General features: G+C 39.3%; 1 protein-coding gene across 1 annotated transcript in view; it reads right to left on the bottom strand.

Annotated features, from left to right (window-relative positions):
* The window catches only part of GALNTL6 (polypeptide N-acetylgalactosaminyltransferase like 6), a 387334-nt gene that overhangs the window by 20268 nt on the left and 343586 nt on the right, over positions 1-23480 (bottom strand). Inside the window, exons 7-9 of the mRNA XM_026048637.1 lie at positions 22614-22731; positions 15169-15276; positions 2153-2374 (exon numbers count right to left, since the gene is read on the bottom strand). Coding sequence (XP_025904422.1) covers positions 2153-2374; positions 15169-15276; positions 22614-22731 — 448 coding nt within the window. The remainder of the gene's footprint in view (positions 1-2152; positions 2375-15168; positions 15277-22613; positions 22732-23480) is intronic.

Raw genomic sequence — 23480 nt, 5'->3', positions numbered from 1 at the left:
AAAGGAGTTTTGAATAGCCTGTTTCTGAGATGCATGCTGTTACACCACACACTTTTCCTAGCTCTAGGTACCAAAATACCACAGCCAAAGACTGCCCGAGTACCCTCCTTGTTTATTCTTTCTCAGACTGGCAAGGGCAGGCAGATGTAAAGGCCTTGGCACAGGCTTTACTGGGCACAGCGAGCAAGGTTTCTAGGGCTGCTCAGCTTTTACAAAGCAATAACACACAGGCTGTTTTCCTCTTTCTGCTTCTCATTATGACAGTCATTGACCTTCAAGTTTGTTCAAGTTCTCTGCAAGTGCCAACAAATTAATTAAAACTTCACAGGAATGTGAGAGTCTCAGGAAAAAACCATGGCAGTAAGACAGAAATTTCTAGTCATTTTAGAGAATATAAATTTTGGAGCAAACGGAAAGCCTTTGGTCTTTACTTCCTTCCAAAGGACTCAATAGGTCCTTTTAACAACAAATTAGATGCCACTGCTGTGATCCATGTTTTACTTTTTAAAGTCTAACATTTATGCAGTTTGTGTTACTATTTCTGCAAAAATTAGTATCTGAATCTCAGTATTTATTACTTAAACCTGGGTAAGAACTGTCCAGTTGGCCAGAGAAATTACATGTCTCATGATAAGAGCCCTGTAAGGATGGGTATGTGTGTGTGTGATGTCGGAGACGATGAAAAGAGGATCTCAGCAGCAGTCACACAACCCAGATCCAGCCTGACTTCTGCTGATAAATGTAGGCTACCTCCCAGTATAAATTAATTCCCATAAAGCATAGACATCAATATGAAAGATATAAGAAACACTAGCAACAAAGGAAATTCATTATTGCCAAGGAGTAGCATACAGCAAGGCACATATATCTTGAATTTCCTTTGAACTTGTATAGCTGGTAGCTTGCAAAGAGGAATCAAGGACTGCTACCCCAGGAGGTTGCTTTTAAAAAGTGGCAGTGAGGTAATTTGCCTTTTCTATGAAATTCTGGAGGACAGTAAAGGAATCCCACAGTGTCTAGAGACCCCCTGCGTGGGTGATTCTTAACTACAGGCATATGTAGGGATCTGAGGAGGCTTACCAAAACTTTTGGTTAAAGTTTCAAGTTCATTCTTTGGTTTTAGCATGAAAGCTAATTCACTGAGAGCTTCAAGAACRTCTCCAACAAAATCAGACGAGCTCAGAACTGGCAATAAAGATATTCCTGTTTCTTTTTTCTAAAGCAGTAAAATACATTAAAAAAGTAAAAGCTTCTCTATAAATCTTAATGAATCAAGAGGAAAAAGCCTTCTACTTGTCACCTTTAAGCTGGATTCCAACAACTATAGTTCCTAGGTGTTAAAGGCCACTATGATTTCTCAGCATGCCTATATAGCATGGCATGTCTCTKCATCTTTTGTGTTTTCATTGCTTCTGCACAAAACAAGAGCTGTCAAGTAAGGTGTGCTACTGTTCTGCTCTTCAGATGGGSCTGAATGTACTTCTACCACCACCTGAGAATTGTCCAACAGCCTGTAGGCTGACCCTGTGCTCTTGAATGAGATACTTGCTTCCTTTTCCCTGTGCATCCCTCCCTGTATCCCTCTAAAGAGATACTACATTTGGCTGCTATTGCAACTTAGCCATGACAGCACCTACSGAACACAAAGCTGCATTTAATGAATAAAAGTCTCCAGATTCTGCTTGTTATACTTGAAGGCTTRAGCAAACTGACCAAGCCTAACACCAGCTCCCCATGCAATAGCTGGCAGCACCTGAGAGTTGCATTTGTAGGAACAGAAGGAATTATGTAAGTTGATATGCATAAAGGATGTGTGGACTTCAGGTCTCCTTCCTGTTAATGAGATTCTCAGTATTCAAAATAATCTTGTAACATGCAATAATTGCTGAAATGTACTCAGTTCTGTGTTATCTTCATTGTAACTGCATCTTATGCTCTATACACACAAAAATTCTAATGATTTATAAAAGGGACATCCTAAGACATGGAAGTTTCTTATTTGAACGACTGTCTCTGGGATTGCTGTAATCACTGTGAACTCCCCTAATTACAGTATTTGTCAGAGGATCCAAATCTAATTTCACAATTTTAAGTTTCTGTAATGCAAAATGTTAGACTCATTTAAATTTGATCTGATTTGTAAGCTCCTCACCTCCCCCCAGGCAGCAGGTGGAGGCTCCACAGGAGGGTAGTATTTCGGGACATCCCAAGCCACTGCAGCCATGAACCACTTGAAATCTTTGCATTTAAGGTGCTTGCGAAGCTCCTTCTGGGCAGAGATGTCTCCAGTTGAGAGATGCCTGTACTCGGGCCGCCGCTGGTAGATGTATTCTGCAAACTCATCCATCCACGTCTCTGCCACACGCTTCAGGTTCTGTGAACCAGGAAAAGAAAAATCATCAATTTCTAATATAGGAAATTAAAAAAAATCTCAATAGTCCACACAGCTTGTAAGCTTAGCTGATTGTGGACTACGGTGTTTGAATCAAATGCAAACCCTTTTGCAGTTGAGTGGGGAGTGTGACAGAATTACAGTGATGATTTTGTGCAATTTGAGGCTTTTAGTACTCTGATGCATTTGGTAATTGGAGACTTAATTAATCAGATACAGTAAAGTTTTGGATAATTATTTCAGCTGGAATATTACTGTGACTGTGTTCCCAGGTTTGTTTTGGAGTTTGTTTTTAAATACTTGTTAGTCTACTGTTTCCACATGTTTTGCTTCATTTGAATTTTGAAGTTGGACGTTTGGATTTGTCTTTTAACCTTTAACATGTTTTTTTTTGGGGGGGCTCCCAAGATGTCCTTGATCCTTCAAAAGCCACATCCTACCAAGACTGTCTTGGTAGAACTGTTTTAATTTCTCCTRTAGCGAACCACAATGAACCAGACATTATGAATATATTCAGCATGAGAGGAATTCTGACGTATCACCAGGTATATCTGCTGCAAATGCAAAAGTGAAAAGGCTTGCAGGGCATTACAAACTAGAGATTATAAAATGAGCAACCAGGCCATAATGCTTCTTCCCAAGGCTGCCAAGCCAGGAAACCTGAAGAGTGGTCAGAGGAGGGTGAACTTCCCTCCTGTCTTCCAGTGATGAAAACTGCCCTTACGAGAATTCTGCTAAAATAAAAATGACTAAAATCAAAGTCTTGTGACCTTTTCTAGATGCTTGCATGTTTTATTATCCCTTGTACCCAACCTCTCCCTTTTCTAGGTTTGCCATATCCAGTTCAGCCTCTCCAGCTACAGGAATACAACTCTCAAAACTTACAGTAAGGAGCTTGATTGTTCATAGACTTGTAGCACTCAAAATCATGACTTGTTGTTCCTCGGAAATGAATCAGAATTACAGCTTGTCTCTCTTTCCCCAACCTGCATCTTTTTTTTTTTTTATTTGAAAACATTAATATTTTTATAGATTTATAATAATAAAAAGATCCACCTTTCTGTATATAAATTCAGGAGGCCATTGAATCTAGACACTTTTACATAATCACAGATTGTGTTATTGCATTGTAGCTAATAAGCTTCTAAACAAGCTTCTAAACAAGCTTCTAAAATCAAAGACCTATAATTAAATGCTATTGATGCCTGTGCTGTATATTTTCAATGGTCAACTACAGCAAAACACCGGCAGGTACACACTACCACCTTACAGTGTTGAGCAGACACTGCAGAGTACCAAGTGTCCTTTCCTGCTGATGCTCTAAGAGAGGCCGCCTGTCTGCTGTTCCCTGGGCATCTTTACATGGGTTTTTGACTAATGCTGGATGTTGAACAGAAATTTTCTTTTCAGCTGCTCACAGTGACACCTATGTCCTTTCCTGCTATTTCAGAACCCACTAATGTGCACGAGCAGTTCAAATTATTCCTTCTGATGTATTTCATTTTGCATTTGAAAGGTATCTGAATTTCAGCTGCCATCACACTGCTCATCCACCCGACTTTTGCATTTCTGACTCATCTCTAGTYTTCCTCAAGTTATTTCTTTGTTCCCTTCTCAGTTTTCTTTAGGAATATCTTAGATACTTGTTCCAGAAGAGACATCTGGTGTTGCTGGGGCTAGCCCCCTGCCATGACACCAGCACAGGATTCATACCCAAATGTGGGGCTAAGAGATTACATGGGCATGTAAGGGCTTTGGACTGGAAGCCGAGCACAGCAGCAGGTTTGTGCTAACAGAAGCACTGCATGGCTATACAATTCTGAYGTGGAGCTGGCCTGAAGCAGAGCAGTGCATAGGATCAATATGACCACTTTTGAATTTCTGTATTCATCTTAACCATATATATAAGACTACTGTTTATCAATTGAATCCCAATTCTATCTTATACAATTTATTCTGATGTAATTTGATACGAAAGAGCATTATCCATTTGCCTGTGTAAGAATTTACTCAAATTGCAATTAACTCAATTTACAAAATTATGAAATAAAAACACTTTTAAGTAAAAATCCTAGATTGAAGAGATCCAAGAGATATTATATTGTTGCTTTCAGTCATGCAGTTTAAATAGAAGGCAAACTTCTCTGTATTTTTGTTTGCTTTTAAAATTCCTCCTGCAATTTAATACACACAAATAATTGATATGCACATGTCAGAGATGAGTAGAGGATTAGGCCATTCTACACTTCTCCAGCTGCCCAATAACCTCTTATCCTACCAAGAAAGCAACACCTCACTGGATGACATTGAAACATTAGGGGATTCTTATTGCTTTTTTTGTAAAACCGAGATCATCAAGTTCTGTCCTATTCTTCTTATAGAAAGCTAACCACACAATGTTGGGATTTGCCCTGTAACAAGCTAGAGGACAATATACATCTGATTATTAGCAATATAAAGCAACGCTTTTTCTTAGAACATTCTCTGCATATAAGTAAGCCTGATGCTTACACTGATGTGCTTTCAAGATTAATTTTAGAATTCCTTTCCTGAATTCTATTAATCTATACAAACTAAATGTCTCTGAACTAATAAGGCTTATCTGAACACAAAGACAACAAGATATAGAACAAACAAAGTACATTAGGTGACACTGCAGGATCCATTACTAGACAATTTGTCTCTGTGAAGCAAATACATTAAAATCTGCAAGCATAAAGCAAGCCCAATTAAAATCATAACACTTATGTTCCCATTCCAAAATTACTTACACCCCATATAAAGTCAATCTTTGATGCAATTTCATAAAAGCCTAAATTACTTTCTTCACATGAAATTAGAATTCAAGAATAAAAGAACAGGGYAAGACAAACAGACCAAATTCTGGAACAGTCTCTACGTGGCAATCTCACTTTTCTGCTGTAAATCCTATAATGCAAAAATGCTCTGACAGGTGAAAATATGATGTGATGAGACTTTGCAGACAAGACCAAAATATGATTTATGTGCATTAAACCAGGAAGTCAAAATTGTGAGCACAGGTGTAATCTTCCTAGTGTATTCCRCTCATACATAACACACACCTCATTTATTATAATGAAAATACAGTCTAAGCCTGTAAGTATGATACTACTTTGTAATCACTTCAGCTAATAGTGCTATTTTCATACTAACAACTAATACAGTAAAAAGAACCATATAGTAGAAGTACAGTAAAATAATTTCCTTGGGAAAGAAAAATTGTCAGCAACTCCAGCAGCGACTTACCTCATCAATACTATGAGTAGACTCTGCTAGAGTTTTTCCTTTAGTTAGCTAGCTAAAAAAAAAAAAAAAAATCATCCTCCTTAGATGATTAAAACTGAGTAAACCACGAGTCCAATGGAAACACTTCATACTGTTACATCTGACCATTAGCTCAAAATTTTCATTCACCCATCAAAAGTTCTTTGTTTTCCAATGAGTCCTCTGTCACTGCTTTGCTGATAGAGGCCCTTTAAAACATTGCATTTACAAAAGTAAATAAATAAATATGTAAAGCACAGTCCTCCCTCACCATTCCTCAAGTATCAGTCAAAACTCATCGGCCAAATTTGTTCCAAACTTTGTTTCCCTGTTCTTTCAGAACTGTTCTTTCCCTCATATGCTAGAAGTCTTCCAAAGCCTTGTCACATCTCCTAACCAGCCTATATATGGCTAGTATAATTTTACATTGCCATCATAAGTTAAGCCTACGTGAGGCAGTCAGTCCTTTCAGCGTTAAGTTTTTCTTTTCAAAACACAGACTCTTGATCTGTGAGCTCTAAGTCTCCAGACTGCTTAAAGCATAAGAAACTCTATGGTGGCTTGGCAGGAAGCTCTCTCTGAACAAGGTACCACTCAGCYTCCCCTTGTTGTAAGCTAAATGAGGTTGGTTGACCTAAGTTATCATGGTTTTATTATCTGTATTAATCACTACACAGGCTGATACATTGCCCTGATAATTACCAAGCTTCCTTTTCACATAATCTTGCTCAGACCAGCACTAAAAAACTTCAAATTGCAATTAATCCTCACACTTGAACTGAATAGAGTCAGAGAGYTGTGTTCCGGTGAGCTAATCAGTGGCAACCTTTCACAGCAACACAACTGCAAACACCTCATACATCACTATTTAGAATATGGTTACTTAGCATGTTCCTGGTGCAAAATTACAGGCTTTCCAAGGTGAATGAGCTCCAGGAAGTTGCAGATCCGAGTTCTGTGGCTGCCTATAGTGAAAAGTAGCTTAGCACTGTATGAAGAACCTCCTAGAAATACAACTCTCTTCTGCCACCTATGGTAGTGAAATTCTGGTCTATAAGGTAACGAGCACCTTATTGTCAACATGCATATAAATGAGAGAGCTCATCTTGGAACACTTGAAGGCCTACTGAGTGTAAGGGGTGTGAATTCCCATTCTTTGGGAAGTGTCCTGGATTTGCCTTCCCGCAACTTGGGTGAATGCTCTGCGCTGTGGAGAAGGGAGGACTGTCACTTTCTCTGTGCCTGAGCCTCATGCATGCTTGGATACAACCTGAGCAAGACAGCATATTAAGCCTCCACAAGTGTGATGTGTGAGAATGAACAGCTACAAATTCTAACAGGGTCAAGTAGTAAAATATGTGCTAAGAAGYTTGACTCTGTTAGGACTTGGTCACATCCGTGTGAATACTGCTGCAGAAAGTCAGAGATGAAAGGACTTGGCGAGTCTAGCAGATCAGGCAGCATTCTGTGAATGCCTTCCTGCATTATCTAAGCACTCCAATCTCCTAGGGAAGCTAATCAACACAGGATTTAGAACTTCCAAAAKAAGAGATGGATTTCAATCTTTCAGATCTCTGTCTCCATTACTCTTTGTTTAATCTTTTAAAGACGCCACTAAATGTCATTTTCTCAAATGGCACTGAATATCAGTTATCAAAATTGAATACAGTTATCAAAATATGACTTGTTTTTGGGGGGCATTTGAGGTAGATCATACTAGCTCAGATTCTTTTACTTCGGTCTGAGTCTCATCTCAATGCATACGAAACGTAAAAATGAAGTAAGGGTCTTTGCAGCTGAAACTCTGCTGTGGTGGCTTGGCTCAGTTGTCAAACTAATTGCCACTTAATGCTACCGGTGTCCACATTTGTAAAGCTGGATTTTTAATAGAAAACAAAAAACTAAAAGAAAACTAACTAGGAGAGACTAAATAAAGAACAATTCAATATTGATGAGTTAAGCAAACTCATATACATGAATTGATACACAATGTGAGGAAGTCATAGTGACTTCTGATGGGCATCCAAGGCATTTCTCAGGATGTATGCGTGACAGACTAATAGTTATTTCTATTTTAGTTACAGTTATATCTATTTTAGTTATAGTTATTTCTATATAGTTATCTCTACTTACCATTTTCAACAAAAACTGCTGGATGAAGAAGAATAAACCCCAATGATGTTTCAGCATATGCATATTTCTATATGGAAGGTTTTGACAGCTGTCACCAAAAAGCTGTGAGATTCATGCAGAAGTGAGGGCAACCCCAATAAGGCTAACTCATCAGCTGTATCAGTTGCCCCATGTATGCATTCTCAGTTTTATTGCCCTTTTGACACTCTTACAACTTTAATAGGATTTCTGGAATTCCTTTTGGACAAGGTTGCTTTAAGTTTGCAGGAACTCACAGAGTTAGGGCTGTGACTTTGCTTTGTTCTTTCATTCAGCAATGCTCCTAGCAAGACAGGAAATTAAACTGCCACAAATATCTTTCCCTAGAAATATCTGGACTCCAATAAAAGAGTTAAAATCAACCTGACTTTTTCTTGACTGGAGAAAGAGAGAGATAAATGAGGACCCCTCTACTTGCTATTTTTTTCATGGACCATTTTGTCCCGTTCTCTTTCTTCAGCGAGTAGGGAAGATTCATCTCTTTGATAAAGTAACTGCCTCTCTTTAAGTATGTTTTCAAGAGACATGCTGTTATTTGAACAAGTCCATTGAGAAGGCAGCTATGGGTATGGAAAAACAGACTAAGACAGGGACACATAAAAGGACAGATTCATAAATATTCCCTCTAAGCAAAATTTGACTAGATTGGATGCTAAAAGGTAGACAGTAGTTCTGTGCTTTAGAAACATGCTGGTGCACTGGCTAGGAATGACAGCATTTACATGAAAGAAATTTACCTATATACTATTTCACATTGGAAATTTGAGTAATTCCATCCTTTCCATCACTTCCACATATTATTCCAGACAGAATAGTTAAATTACAACAAAAATGTGGTATCTATTTTCAGTTTCTCAGAGTGTTATAAAGTGGATTTTTTTTTTCATCCAGTTGCACTATATTATTATGTGTTTCTCTACACCTGCATAAACTTTTTTTTTGTACCAACCTCATTCTTTGTATCAGGAAAACCATGACAAAGTTTTTTCTCATTGAAAGTGTTTTCCCTGTCATGGAAAAACTCAGTACTATGGATTTTGGTCAACATTAAGCAACTAGAAGAACATTTGGATCCTGTAACAAGTTCCTGTTGTTGGACATACACTCAGAACGTTTTCCAGGAAGCTGGATGTCATCTAGCAGATACAGACCAAAACGGGGGGATTTTATTTCTTACAATGGCCTTTTTTTCATTGGCCAAGATACCTACAATTATATTCAGTCACACCAATCAAATACAAGACATCAAATATCAGCACGTCTAAGTTACGCTTTGCAGGTCCTTGCAAAGGTATTTCAGCTGTGAAATACAGCAGAGGGTCTCACTGAGCACAGAGCTGTTACTACCACAAAATGGGTGCCCTGTTTCCTTCTGGAAGTTGCTATATTTCATTTGGCTGGAATGAAGAATATGCAGCCCTGCATAAAAAGTATTTAAGCAGCACMCTGGGATTCACTGAGCCAAGACAACTGTATTTGATGCTCCCCTGGAAAACAGGTAGTGTAATGTCACGGTAAATCTCCACAGAGAGGGGCAGCAAGGTCTGACTGGAGGAACCCATCCAAGGAGTACGGATTACTACGACAGAGGCAGCAACACACACAAAACTACACAGCACTAACARGGAAAAAGACAATATCCTAATTTCAAGCAGACATCCTTCCTTAGATGTCAGAACACATTTCTCATTTCCTTACATAGTCTCCTGGACACCAACTATAGACATGCAGGTCTGAATATTCAAACTGGCCACATCAGGTAAGTCTAAACGCAGGTTTTCATCCTTTTCCCTTGCTGCTTATCTTGCGTTTATCTTCATTTTTAGGCAGTGCTACAGTTTGCCAATATTCCCCCCCACCTTGTCTTGGTTCTTTTCACTTAAACTAGGATTAAACCTTCTCCGATTTCATTCCAGTGATTTTTTTTTATTATTATTATTTGCAAGATAAAGCAACCAAATAAAGAGATGTCTGCAGATATAAAAGAAATGCTYGTCACAGCATGCTAACGAGGTGTTGAGGCTGGTGGTGTTTATAAATAGCTCTTGTGAGAGTTAGCACTGAACAGCTGGCAGAGAAGAAAGAGTCTATTTGTTTGCAGTCTGTAATCTGCAAATACCTTGAACTGAAATTCCACAGATGTTACCTAAAACAGCCAAGACATCAATTTGCTCTTTCTCATCCCCACTGCAAAATTTTGAAGACCTACAAATTGGGGGGGAAAAATAAAAGTTAAAAACTGCTGACTGAAGGATGCATGTGCTTTGCTCGCTGGGGCTGCATGGGCAGYGGATCCTGGCGCGGATGCTGGACTGGCACGGCGTGCCACAAGGATGCTTCCCTGACCCCCGGCAGGGAAATAGCAGGAGAGAGCGAGGTGAGAGCACAGCATCATGTGCTCCAGACTGCTCGGGAATGGCTGGTTAGAAGGGGATAAATACAGCCACACATGCTCACTGTGAACAAAAATCACTTCATCTCACAGCTTTGCTTGTTTCTGCAACTGCCCACTATTGGTTAAGGTTTATATTCACTTAAGTGCATCCAATATTACTCACACTTTTTGCAATAAAAAAGCATATAATGCACTTTACAGTCCATTCAGTCTATCCRGGTAGGAAAACATTTATTTACTACCTACTACTCTGCATAAAGCACTGTGATAGTGAAAACATATTGGCAAATTTGTTGACTAGTGTGATGCTCACACTCATACACTTAAGCACATTTAGACCAGAGCTCACCTAAGCAGTTAAGCCTGGAAGAGGGGTCTGATTCCAAATCCATTTATTAAGCTCTTTAACTTGAGTTCCGGTGCTAGTCTGTTGAATGAAGCCTGGAAAGTAKTTGCCACCACTTTGATCCCAGTGGTTATCCAGTAAGATCAAATTATCTGTCTTYTTTGTATTTCTTTTAGATAGCTAATAGTTAAACTGTCTGTCCTACTGCATTTATTATCTTAAAAGCAAAACATGTATGCAGATGGAAGAAAACAGTGTTTTTTAAAGTTACTTTGTTTTCTTGTATTCAAGAAWTAGTAGATATTACTTTAAACTTGTTTTGTAAGCTCTGTGTTTGAAATCTTAATTTAATTAGCTTAAAGATGAATTCATAAATCTGCTAAATTAAAGAAACATAGAATGCAAATTTAAAATTGCATTGTATAACTATCACCATTATAATACATTAGAATTGTGCTGTTGCAAGAAGGTAATTCTTGCTTGATTCATAAATTTACTTATTCTGAGCTCATGTTTCAGTTGCTTATTTTGCCTGCTGAATCCCAACTGAATTTGTGCTTTTGTGAATTTGTGTTGCCTTTTGTACTAAAAGGGTGATTGCAAAAGAACCTGCACTGCCCTTTAAGAGCACACCTCCTCTATCAGTTGGTATTGGCGTCACTGGAAAACTAGAGCCTGATGGACTTAACTTCACCTAACTGATTCCCCTTGTTTCTGTAACTTGGAGGGAAAGTGAAAACAGAAATGTCCAAGTGCTGTTTTTAAGGAAACCAAAACAGGAGGGGAAAAAAAAAAAAAAAAAAAGAGCAGTCAATATTGAAGGAAGCTCTGCCAAAAATGCAACGGTGAAAAATGGTCAGAGCACCCCATGGTGCAGCTACAGTAATTTTTTTCTTTTGGAGCCACAGACAAAGGCTGTGCAAATGGTTCAGGTGGGAATCTGAACCCACCTTTATCAGCTGACTTCCTGAACCCAAACTCGTGCAAGTTCCAGTTCAGYGACACAGTGCAACGAGGCCGTGCCATCACGGAGTGCCTGCTGGGTCAGAGGATCACTGTGCTCTGGGATCCCAAGGCCTGGAGTGCAGGGAGGAATTCAAGGTAGGATTAGGATTCACCACGCTGCTGGATTAGCATCCACATGTGAACTTCACTGGGCTTGCCCTTCYCTGTCTTCAGAAAGGGCTAACACTCTAATGCTCTGTACTAAATGCTAAAAGACTGTGCAAAACACCTGTAAATGAAAGAAATTTCTGTAGACATATATTGAAATTTTGATTTTATCTCCTCATACCCTAAAGACCAGTAAGCTTTTATTGGTAGACTTTACTGAATAGTGTTTACAGACTCATGAATATAAGAAAAATCCTCCCAAAAGAGGAGCTAAAGTGAGGTATACCCACAAGAAAWTGCAAGTCACCTTTTAAAGGCTATCTTATTAGATAATTAAGACAAAATGGCATAGCTATTTTTTTTTAAATATGAAGCTTTTCTCAAAAATACCAAAGCTGCTAAAATAATCCAGTAAAACAATTCAGAACTTCTTAATGAGGCAGCCTCTAGCACAGGATTTTAAGATTTGGGGATTCACTCTTCACATGTCTATGTTTTACCAAAAACCAACAGACCAAAACAGTTATTAGTAGCTGCAGAGGTTGACAGGTTGGAATGAATGATCATTATGTGGCACTCCCACACTACAGTGTAGAATGACTGTTGACATCTGCATGCCCATTAATCTTGCTTTATTTGCAATTACCTGTACATTGGGCGTTGACTGCATTTGGCAAGCAGCAGCATCCTGAGACATCTCCAGAATTGTTTTCTGCTATATCTCCTTTTGTTGCTCATGGTTTGTTTTATAAATCTGCTAAGGATTTTTTTCCAGTTCACCTTCCTTGTGTTCTGTACCGCTGAACAGTTTTACTGGCAGAGTATTTTATATGTGGATGTTTTTCAATTTATGGGGTGTCAGCCAAAAGTATGTCTGGGCCTTGCAGGTTGTGAGTGGCAGATGAGAAGATAAGAAACATGATAATAATGACACAGAAAAATCACTGGCATGATACATATTAACATGTGGTACAGCAGCAGTTATTTAGTGACAGGGGAGGCTAAGCAGGCTTTAAGTCTTTTGCTTTATAAAGCATGTACGATCCTCAGGCCTCACACTGCTCACAGCTCAAAGTTACCTCGATCGGCCAAGTATTAAGTAGCTAGCTGAAACTAGCAAGGTGATGCACCTTGCCAGGATAAGACATAGAGAAGTGAAAACCCAAGGGGATATTAACACAATCACTTTAAGGGATATTTGTTACGGCAATCCCATTAATTGCCTGAAGTCTATCAGTGGTGGCAAGAGCTTGAGGGACATCCATGCCATGATCTCGACTGGACTAGGCCTGAAATTGTCTAGAAGCTCCATCTTCTTCCCAACTCCAGTCTCCACAGTCCTCCTGCTAATGTCTTGGGGGGACAGGATGAGGAAATCTGTGATGAATGGAAACTCACCCCTGACTAATAAAGGGGCTACAGCCACCTCTGGGCTTCCTGGAGCCATCCTTTGCACAGTGCAGGATGCAGATAGCCCAAATATAACTGCAAAATCCATACTGCCACAGGGTTATTTTGGTTAACAGGTCCATTTGAGCTGTTTATTCAAAATCACAAGTGGTTTCTATCTGCAGAATTTTTTATTCACTGAAATCCTTGCTTTTTCTTTTATGGCTTGGATCATGGAATCATAGAATCCTTAAGGTTGGAAGGGACCTCAGAGGTCATCTAGTCCAACTCCCCTGCACACGCAGGGTCACCTAGAGCACATGGCACAGGGCTGCATCCAGACGGGTTTTAAAGATCTCCACAGAAGGAGCCTTCACAACCTCTCTGGGCAGCCTGTTCCAGGGCTCTGTCACCCTCACCGCCAAGAAATTTTTCCTTAAGTTCCTAAGGAAAGTTCCTTTCACCTAAGAAAGCAAATGCTTTTAGACTTAAGGCTACACATAGACTTTTATGGTTCAATGTCCATGATCTGTCTTCCTTGGCTCACGGCATTCTAATGACAGCCACAAACGCTAAAGCAGACAGACCTAAAGTGGTGTTTTTGGAACCCTTGAAGCAGCACATCTTAAGTACAACATTTTATTTTAGAATAATTTACTAGAAAAAAATTAAATTCTCTTTCAAACAATATTAAACATATACCAGAAATTTCCCTAGGCAACAGCTACATTTTTGACCTCAGCAACACAGCAAAATAATCCATTACTAGAACAAGAAAGATAAGACCTGCCCTGTCAGCAGACTRGCTCTTTTCCCATAAGGTACAGGGCAATTGGTCTGTGCATGGACAGAAATCTCATTCTTATGAGAATGTTTTTTATTGCTATACTTCACAAGTCATTTTTTGAAAGCAAGCAAATATATATATATATATATTTAAATATATATAAAATTCTATGACTAAAGCAAGTTATTTCAACGAAGGCAGGAATCTGGGTGGGAAATTTTAAGACTACATATATAACTACACTAGGTGAAGATTTTGCTTTCATAATCTAGTCAAAACACTTCCTGCCACCAGCATTTACAACAACACTGTGTCATATGTCCCACTGCCTGCACAGGTGTTCTTTTAAGGCAAAACCTTTTCTCTTTCTCAGCACAGACACCACTTTCCCCTTCTTTGTCCTGTAGAATTATTACAGCAAGCCTTGGCCCACATTGACAAAGCCAAGAATAGCTACCCCTTAAAGCAAGAAATTTATTCTTTTATTCATACCACATTTTTGTTATTAGGAAAAAATATGATTCATAAAAGATTACCCTATRGCAATATACAGACTTTAATATTAATGTCATTTTATTTAAAAAGAAAAAAATCTCTAAAACAGAAAAGACTGAAGTCAAGAACGAATAAATACTAGTATGTGCCTGGAAGCTAAATCTGTGCTCTTTGTTTCCTATCTTTTGTCATCCCATGAACATCTCCAGAAAGTTAGAGAACATTTTCTTTGGAGCAAAAGAAAAAGCCCTCATGGATACGAATGTTTCTCAGCAGACTCTGAGAAATGGCTGGATGTCTCGTAATTTCTCAGTGACACAGTACCAAGCTGGCTGTATTCCCTAGGTTTTATACAATAATTAGACACTCACTCTAATCACTGTTACTCAGTTCTTTTGCCTCAAAAAACAAAATCATTTTGCAAGAATCTGCCTCTTGCTGACTGATTAGAAAAAGAACATTCAGATTTGTGTTGCTTGTAAAAACTATGACTGACAGTACTGTGCAACTCAAGAAGCCTAAGGTTATTCCTATGTACTTTTGAATCAGTAAAAAATGCACTTCTGTGCTGAAATCRCTAACCCTGTATTTTTATGCTGTCATTTTACTCTTGGAAATGTTATCTYGGGGAGGCAGCCTAACTGCAGCATTTGCACATCCTATTCCAGAAAAAAATGAAGCAACATTCATTTTACTTTTTAATGTTTTTACCCTTGGATGCGGGAACTAGTTCACAGGGAATTTAGAGGCTGTTGACGAATGAAAGAGCAAAGTAGCAGGACCCAGTTACTCACTCGTGCTAAGCTGGTCCCAGAGGGAACCTTATAAGGGACGTATTTCCTGTAGATATGCCCGACTCTGGAACATGGGACATCAAACATGCCACCTCCACACATCCACACCTGGAAAGGAAACAGAAAACAAAGGAAAGAATGATTCCTGGAAATAAATGATGCATAAATAAATAAATAAATAAATAGTGGGATATGTGAAAACCATACAATTCTGTACTTTCTCCTCATAGTGGTGGTTTTCTGTACACGCTCAGTAGCTGGGATTAGATAATGTGCCAGACTCCTCTTTGCTACCTGGGAAATTCACTTTGCAAAGCAGCAGACATTCAAATTAAATTCACAAAACCCATCTAATAGGTTAACCGAGAGCCGCCCCGCCTCACAACGAAGATTTCTTTGTGTCAAAGACAAAAAAAAAAAATGTTCAAAGCATATGGAAAGATTGTTTGAAACATATAGAAGCAAATCAGAAATAAAACCAGAAATATTCTAAAACACTTGACTTATAAATTGTACTGAATAGTGAACATGGAGCTCTAGCATTAAGATCTTCATTTTTCTAAAGGAAAAAGGAACAATACAAACCATTTTCCTGATGATCAAATTCACACAGATAGAAAAAGAAGGGCATGCCACGAGGTTTTATCATTAATTTTTCACATTTAAACAATCGGAATCATCTGAATATACTTCTTTGATGCTTATAGTACGAACAACCACAATTTTATCCCAAATTTATGGGAGCTGCAAGTACTTGGCAGCTTTTATGATGGGCAGCAAGCAAGGAATTCTTCACAACTTTTGGTGTGACTGACTAATCTTAACAAGCATATGAGAAAGCAAGGTTGCACGTCGTGGTAGAGCAACCACGGAAGGCAGGTGGAGCAGTAACACTGAACCAGGGCACGACTCCCAGTGCTTTGGCGAGGGAAAACCATGCAAGTCTAACCTGGTGATTGGAACACGTATCTCATCACCCGCTCAAACCACCAGCATCATGCACTGTGATACTGAATACATGTGCGTATTCCTGAGACAGTAACGTAAATGTGAGTAAATATTGATGATAAATATCTATTGATATATGTATGTATATGCAATATGATAAATATATACTGCATCAGAGGTAGACAGGCATATAATGAAACATCTCCATTAATGTGGAAGAGAACTCAGGTGCACCCATCACCTACACAAAGGGATTTCCTCTAGATTTGCTGCATTCAGTAWACGTGAGTGATGGCAAAATAAGTTTGGGACTGAGGCTAACGCAGAACAGCACACAAGCAATTGAAAATTTTACCACTGAGCTGCAGAAAGGAATTCATCCCAAAGCTGATAAGCTCAATATCAACSAATACAAGCAACAGAAATCAGATCCTCAACAAAAGGTTCATCACAAATACTKGACATTCGCTAGGAAGCCTCTGGAGAACAGAAAACGTCCATCCCTACACTCTTTTACCTGACATTTCTCATGCTAACATGCCAGATATGGGGACAAACTTTGCATTCCAGCAGCACAGGGCAYGAAAGGTAAATTTGGCATCACTCAGCCAAATGGAAGCTTATATGCTGACAGAATCAAAAGTATCTCAACACTTTTGCTGTTGTGTCAATATCCTATTGATGTTGTGTGAATATYGTACGTGGAATTGCAGTGAACACAGCCCTGCTCAGGGAACAAACTCACCAGCAGGTCTGAAATGCAGGCCCAAGTRAATGCCCTGACTCCTCGCCAAAAAAGCTCATTACGGCCTAGAGCAGACTTGATCTGTCAGGTAGACATGATTTTTCTTTCCCCAAATATTTTGTAATATGTCCGTCTTAAAGAAAGGCTCTAATCCTCATCTCACATCAACTAATTCACTGGAAAAACATGTTCTTAAACATATTAAGAATTACAAAAATGATAACATTAAAATAAGGCAGTGGCACCATTAAAAACATACATTTCCTCTTTCTGACAATACACTGTGCGTTCTATCATTTTAWACCCCTTTTTAGTGGAAATCTCTTATGTGTTGTTGTCTGCAAATAGCCTAGTGTGCTGAGGAAACTGCAGACCTATATTTAGTGTTCRTTGCTATTTTTTTAATTGAAGGTGTTATTTCAGAGATTAGGTGAGATACTGAAGTGATGACACAAGGTTTCTCAGGCTCTGAAGGGCAGCAGAGCAGCTGGACTCAGAGGAAGGTCAGCCACTGAACACATTTAAAACACATGAAAGGAGAAATATATATATATATAAATATATATATATATATATATATAGGCCAGTGTTACTTTAACTGAGACGAGTGCTAAAGAAGACATATATTACATTTCCTTTAACGCAGTAGGATGTGAATAAAAAAGGGAAAGAGCATTAGGGAAAAAAAAAAAACCACCTGTCAGACATGCTGAGGCAATAACATGTGGGAGGAAATAACACTTTGTATTGGGCTTATATTTGATAGATATAAAACTTGAAAATGCTGTGCTGCACCTGAGGTGCACGGTGCAAGGTAATTGAAATGAGTCCTGGGCTGCCTTGAAGGACATTTAGCAGCTGTTCCTGTTTATCTTTCAGCTTCAGAACGATTTTAAAGGCATTTTTATATTTTCCTGGGAAAATCAATTCCGGCAACCTTGTCTTCCGAATGTGCGTTTTTATGTCACCTGCACTAAATGCAAGAAATTGGAAAATGACTTCTCTGTTAAGTATTACAGATTTCCAGCGTACCGCAACAGGAATTCAGGTGGTGTGGGACACGTGGCGAAGTGAAATCCCAGCGCTGATGCCTCTGCTTAGCCAGCAAGCAAGCAATGAAGCTCAAGATTGCTAATGCCTCCTGCTTACAAAAGCAAGGAATCCACACCACGTTAAAAAAGAGAAAGGAAAAAAATGGCAAAAAACAGCAACAAAAGCCAAGCAACAACCGTCAGTTTGCAAATATCAAAGCAAGAGTCATTTCTGTGCTGACTTGGTACACAATTAGTATCACAATTTACTCTCATGGAGCTCCTTCCAMCAGACTGCTGCAGGACAATTACAGGCATGGCTGAAAGCAAATRGCAAGCACTAAGGCAAACTTTAAAAGAGATTAGGCTGGTTTTGTTCTCGACTGGAGCTTTGATGTCACAGATGCATTTTCTGGCTCTGCTGTAGAGCTCTTGTGAGATTTTTGGCAAAGACACCCTCTTTGCACTTCACTTTGTTCAAATGCTACTTTCTCCTTTCTTTTTCTTTTTTTTTTTTTTTTTAAATCTGCATTACCTAGTTAGTTTGTGAGTAATCCAGCCCTGGCAGTGTCTCTAAAATGTAAATACAGTGCACACTAGAGTGACGCTGCCATCCATACGCTACTTCATAATCATAACTGCTGCAGTAAGAGGCTCAATTCCTGCAGTTTCTGAGCAGAAGGATGTGCTGCCGTGGAACAGGAATATAAACATATAGCAAACCATATAAAAGATTGAGGAGGGACAGATTGGATCTTGGATCAGGCTTCAAAACTAACTGAGAAATATACTCGTACTGAGGGTCAGAAACAACACAGACAATGGCAAGAGACACTAAAATAGATGGGCGAAGGCAGGCAGTAAACTGGTGGTAGAAGAATATGAAGTATGTCAGGCAAAGTCATCAGCATGGGGCACTGAGCATTTGCAAAAAGGCTGTCCAGGTGTGGAGAGGTGTGTTACTGTCACGGGGATGAAAAATCTGTAGAAAATAAGAATATATTAAGGGATTTTTCAGTTGCACTTGTTGAAATATGACCAGATTTGGCAGTTGTTGAAAAGGAAGAGTGTTTCACTGTGAACTTTTTTCCATGCAGCGATACTGTTSAGGCAAATGCAAAAAGAAACCCCTAAAAATAGAATCAATTACTGCCAAATCTGTAATCAGTGGGGTCGCAAACAGTAAAACTGGTGGATTTCATAAGAACAACATTATAACAGCACTGCATAAAATACAGAGGAAGGTGGTCACATTGCCTGCTTGTCAACACTTGGGTATAGATTAGAACTGCCCTAACAACTCCTAACTGGGTTCCCCTCCTCTCCGTCTCCCACCAAGACTGCCAGCAGTGCCGGGMATGAATAAGGACGAAGAAAGGCTGAGGAAAACCTGGAAGATGTGTCAGCATGTATAAGGATAAATTAGGCCTAAATAGAGGAGACTAACGTCAAAGAGGTGAGGATACCACCTTAGCATTTTTGCTAAGATATGAATTAAGATTTTCAATGGTAAGACATTCCTAAAGAATACAAGGTCTTCAGGAAACATAGAAAATCCCTTCGTTCTCTTTCACCTCTCTTCCTTTTGGAGCTTACCACATTAACAGTGTCTTTCCAACAGAAGTATTTAGGACTTCCTAAACAGCGGCTTCCTCAGTAATAGAGAAGAGAAGCTATTCATCAAGTCACTAGTTGCAGCTTGCCAGCTATCACAAGCTTAGTGCATGCTCAACAATATCAGTAGGATATCATGCATCTTTTTAATTAAAACAAAAAGATGCTGAGGCTTATGTTGCCAGAAAAATAAAATAYTATATATTTCCTACGCAAAAATGAATTTAAGAAACTATTTTATGAAGAGTATWTATTTGAGACACAGGCTGTGTAGCTGCCTTACCCTCCAATGAACATGCATGCGAGTGCTCTGACTGGAAACAGCRTTTAATCAACACGGCAAACACCTCTGTGCTTGCTGAAATCCTTTGCAGCAGTGTTACCAAGCACAAAATGAGCAATAAAATAAATAAAAAATTAAAGTTGGGTTTGACAGCTGAGGAAACAAAGGTCAAGCAAACTTCTAAAATGTGTCTTTTAAGTTGGAGGAGTACTTTCATGAATAACTAGGTTATTCATTCTGAATCTTTTTTTCCTGCCCTGCAATGACACAATTCCAAACATCACAGAAATATTATAAAATCTACTGCATTTTGCAGAAACTTACTGAATTCGGCTGCAGTGAATTTAGTTTCACTGCCGATTCACTCACTCCCTGAGGTAACCATTTTTTTTTTTTCACCTAGAACTGCCTTCCACCCCCCTAAACACACGTTTTACTTCTCTTAACTCCTGATAAGGCGACCTCCATCGTGGAAAAAGATGKTTGGTCAGGACAGCGCTCTATGTTCGGGCCTGGCGTCTGCCACTCCTAGCTCAAAGCCAGAGAGCAACAAGAGATCAACACTTTCCTTCTAGGCTTCCCCATCCAAGCAGCTTTTATAAATCTGGTGCAAACTCTTCTTGTCAGCAAATTGTTGCCCAGCTCCCCATGCAACTGCCTGACCTGTGTTTTGGATCAACTACGTGGCACATGGGTTAATGGTTAAGACCTGAGCCAGTAAGTCCAGCAGGGCACTTCTAGCCCTACATGAGGCTTTCTGTTCCCATCACTTTGCTCAATAAGTTTAGACACATCCTTTCTTTCTTCTTTCTCTCCTTCACTGATCTTACTTTTTCTTAATCAGCCCTTGGACTCTGTCGTATTATTTTGAACTCAGAGAGGAGCACTGCTTTGGTATTGCTAGTGAGACCTCTGAGCAGTGACTCTGTCTCAGCACCAAACCTCTCGTATCAAGTTTCTGGGGTGTGCAGGGTGTAGTAGAAGGGTGAAGTAGAATTAAGCAGAGCTGGCATCAAGTTCATGATGAAGAAACTGGTATCAGAGGACTCCTAAAAGACTATTTTCTCAAGTCCTGACCAGCACAGTTCAGTCATCACAAGCCTTTGAAAGACCCAATTTCTATCATTCTCTAAGCCCACATTACACATGTGGCACTCAACTTGCTTTGTAGCAAATACTGTGTTGTGGGGATGACTGTGRATATCCCTCATACAAGACTGCAGAGAATTTGAGTTGAAAAGATGATCTTTKGTAATAACATCTTGACTGGCAAGTGATTCTTTTCCTATGAAAACATTTGTGTGGAGCAAAGTTCCACTCCGACAACAAGGAAATCCTTCTCCAAATAAAATTAGTCCAGAGAGTATCAAACATGACCTACACTGTTTCCTTAGCATGATTTCACGTTTGCCACTAGTAAATTTAGATATAGATCCAAAATATTTCATATATATATATATATATATATATGCATGTCAGAGTTCTTCTTTAACATACCTACAAGGTTATCTTTGCACTCAAACCTTAGGGTCAGGCAAACTGCTGCAATAACCAAAGACACATGCCACAGCTTGTCTCTTCTAGAAAAACTCGGCCTACTGTTACCATGTTGATCAGAAGGACCACTATAGTGATCAGGAGCTCATTGATCCATGAGGTGGAGTTTAAAATTGATCACAGAGTGAGCAGGACCAAAAGCGACGAGCGAGCGCTCCTCAGTGCCATGTGCAGACGGTGCAGCCAGTTCAAGAGGAACCAGACGCTACCTCATCTCAGTGGGCACGTGCCAGCTCTCACTCGGGCACACAGTCCCTCATAATTACCTCACTGTATTTGAATTAAGCTCAAGAATCATGAGCCTGATGCTGGGAAGGTCATGTCTTCAGCATGGTCTCCATTTAGGGTAGCTAGATCATTTACTTATTTACATTTATATAGCTGCTTTCATACAAATGGATCCCAAAGTTAAAAGCAAAATGATGTATGAAGAACATAGAAGGCACACCTGTATATATTACTGAATTTTAAAGATCAGCCTAAAACAGCAGCCTGAATACAAACTTCCCACAATTAAGGGACATTTCAAAGCAGCTTCCTTTTGCAACCTCTTAATGAAAACCAGTCCTGTTTTTACAAAATATTTAAGAATTAATTGAGTCAAAGAAGAAATGAATGAGAATGGCTAAGTAGCTGCTGGTTAGAAATCTTCCTGATGCAAGATATTCCAAATCATATGCACTTATTTGCCAAATGAAATAACATTAATAAGAGGTGTGTATATACACCCCCCCCATAAATACCATGGCTGACCGTACATAATTTGAGCACTGAAAAAACTTATCTTCAGTCACTTCAATTATCCAAATCCAATTAAAAAATCATCTCATTTTTAAAAACTAGCWCTTAAATCTGGTCAATAGTCTGCTAAAATAAATGCAGCATAAAAATAACAATAACTAAATGCAAAGCCAATACCAGGTAAGTGGAGGAAGAGGACAGACTTGAAGCACAGAAGGAGGGAAAACTCCCCTCTCCYGATGGTGGCAAGCTACCAGGTTAGGGAAAAGTGACTCAGTGTGATTTCTCTAAGGCCTTTGMAGCACGTGTTAATGGCATAGCTCAAAAACCAAAGAAAATTGCTTAAGAAACACAGTAGCACTATACTGAATTCGCTTTAGTTAAAAGACACAGTATGTTGAAAGGAAAGTATGAACCAAAGTGTCATGATCACAAAGCACTTCAGAACTGAAAATGCAGAGGAGTAAAACAGCGCCTTGTACCAAACTAGTAAGAAAGTATTGTATAAAGTGACTTAATGACTTACCTTAAAGGAGATTTCATACTGCTCTCCTCCCCATATCTCCAACCCCGGATCGTAGCCGCCCAGCTCCCAGAACCATTTTCGGTTAACGGCAAAGAGGCCTCCAGCCATAACAGGAGACCTGAAGACATAAAGCAGACTGTAACAGGAGACCTGAAGACATAAAGTGGACTCTGAAAGGCAGGCACCACCATGGCAGGCTTGAAAAAGTGGCAAGGCTGACAAGGGCCCCAGGTTAGCAGCAACCAAGATGCTTGCATGCACACACATGTGTGCACTTGGCTGTCTGGCTCCCATAACCCTGAAACTACGGAAGGAGGAAACGAAGGATATTGCAGACAAGCAACATCTCCCCTTATTCACCCCAAAGGGACTCCAGCTGAAGAAGAGGCTGTGTGAGGCATGGCAGATAATCCACATGCATACAGATTTCTTCTCTAAACAAATTCTGTTTATTACGAAGCAAACCCATGAAAGATACACTGAATAAAGAAAATGACTCTGGAAACATGCAGAATTGCTTAATGTAATCTCTGTATTCCACCTAAATGAACAYACTTTTGGAAATCAATTGTGAGCACAACTTGTCAATTCATTTCGGTCCCATGGGGGCTGGTTAGAGGAGGGCAGAAAGGAGGCAGTGGGTGGCTATGGAGCAGTGCTAGCTGGCTAAACACCTGCCCTCCTAGAGCGGCAYTTAAAACTAGGAAGCTCTGTTTTTAACAGACTAATTCTAGTTGCCTCTGGAGATAGCATTTTTTGAAGACACATAGTGGGTTTGCTAAAAAAGCTGCAATAATCTAACTAGCAAGGGCATGCTCTATAGCATACACTGAATGCTAAAATATTTTTACTTTTATTGACAGTTCA

This window comes from Nothoprocta perdicaria, unplaced genomic scaffold (genome assembly GCF_003342845.1).
Source record: "Nothoprocta perdicaria isolate Ctin4 unplaced genomic scaffold, notPer1 scaffold_56, whole genome shotgun sequence".
Taxonomy (NCBI): domain Eukaryota; kingdom Metazoa; phylum Chordata; class Aves; order Tinamiformes; family Tinamidae; genus Nothoprocta; species Nothoprocta perdicaria.
This window is presented reverse-complemented; position numbering and strand designations above follow the sequence as displayed.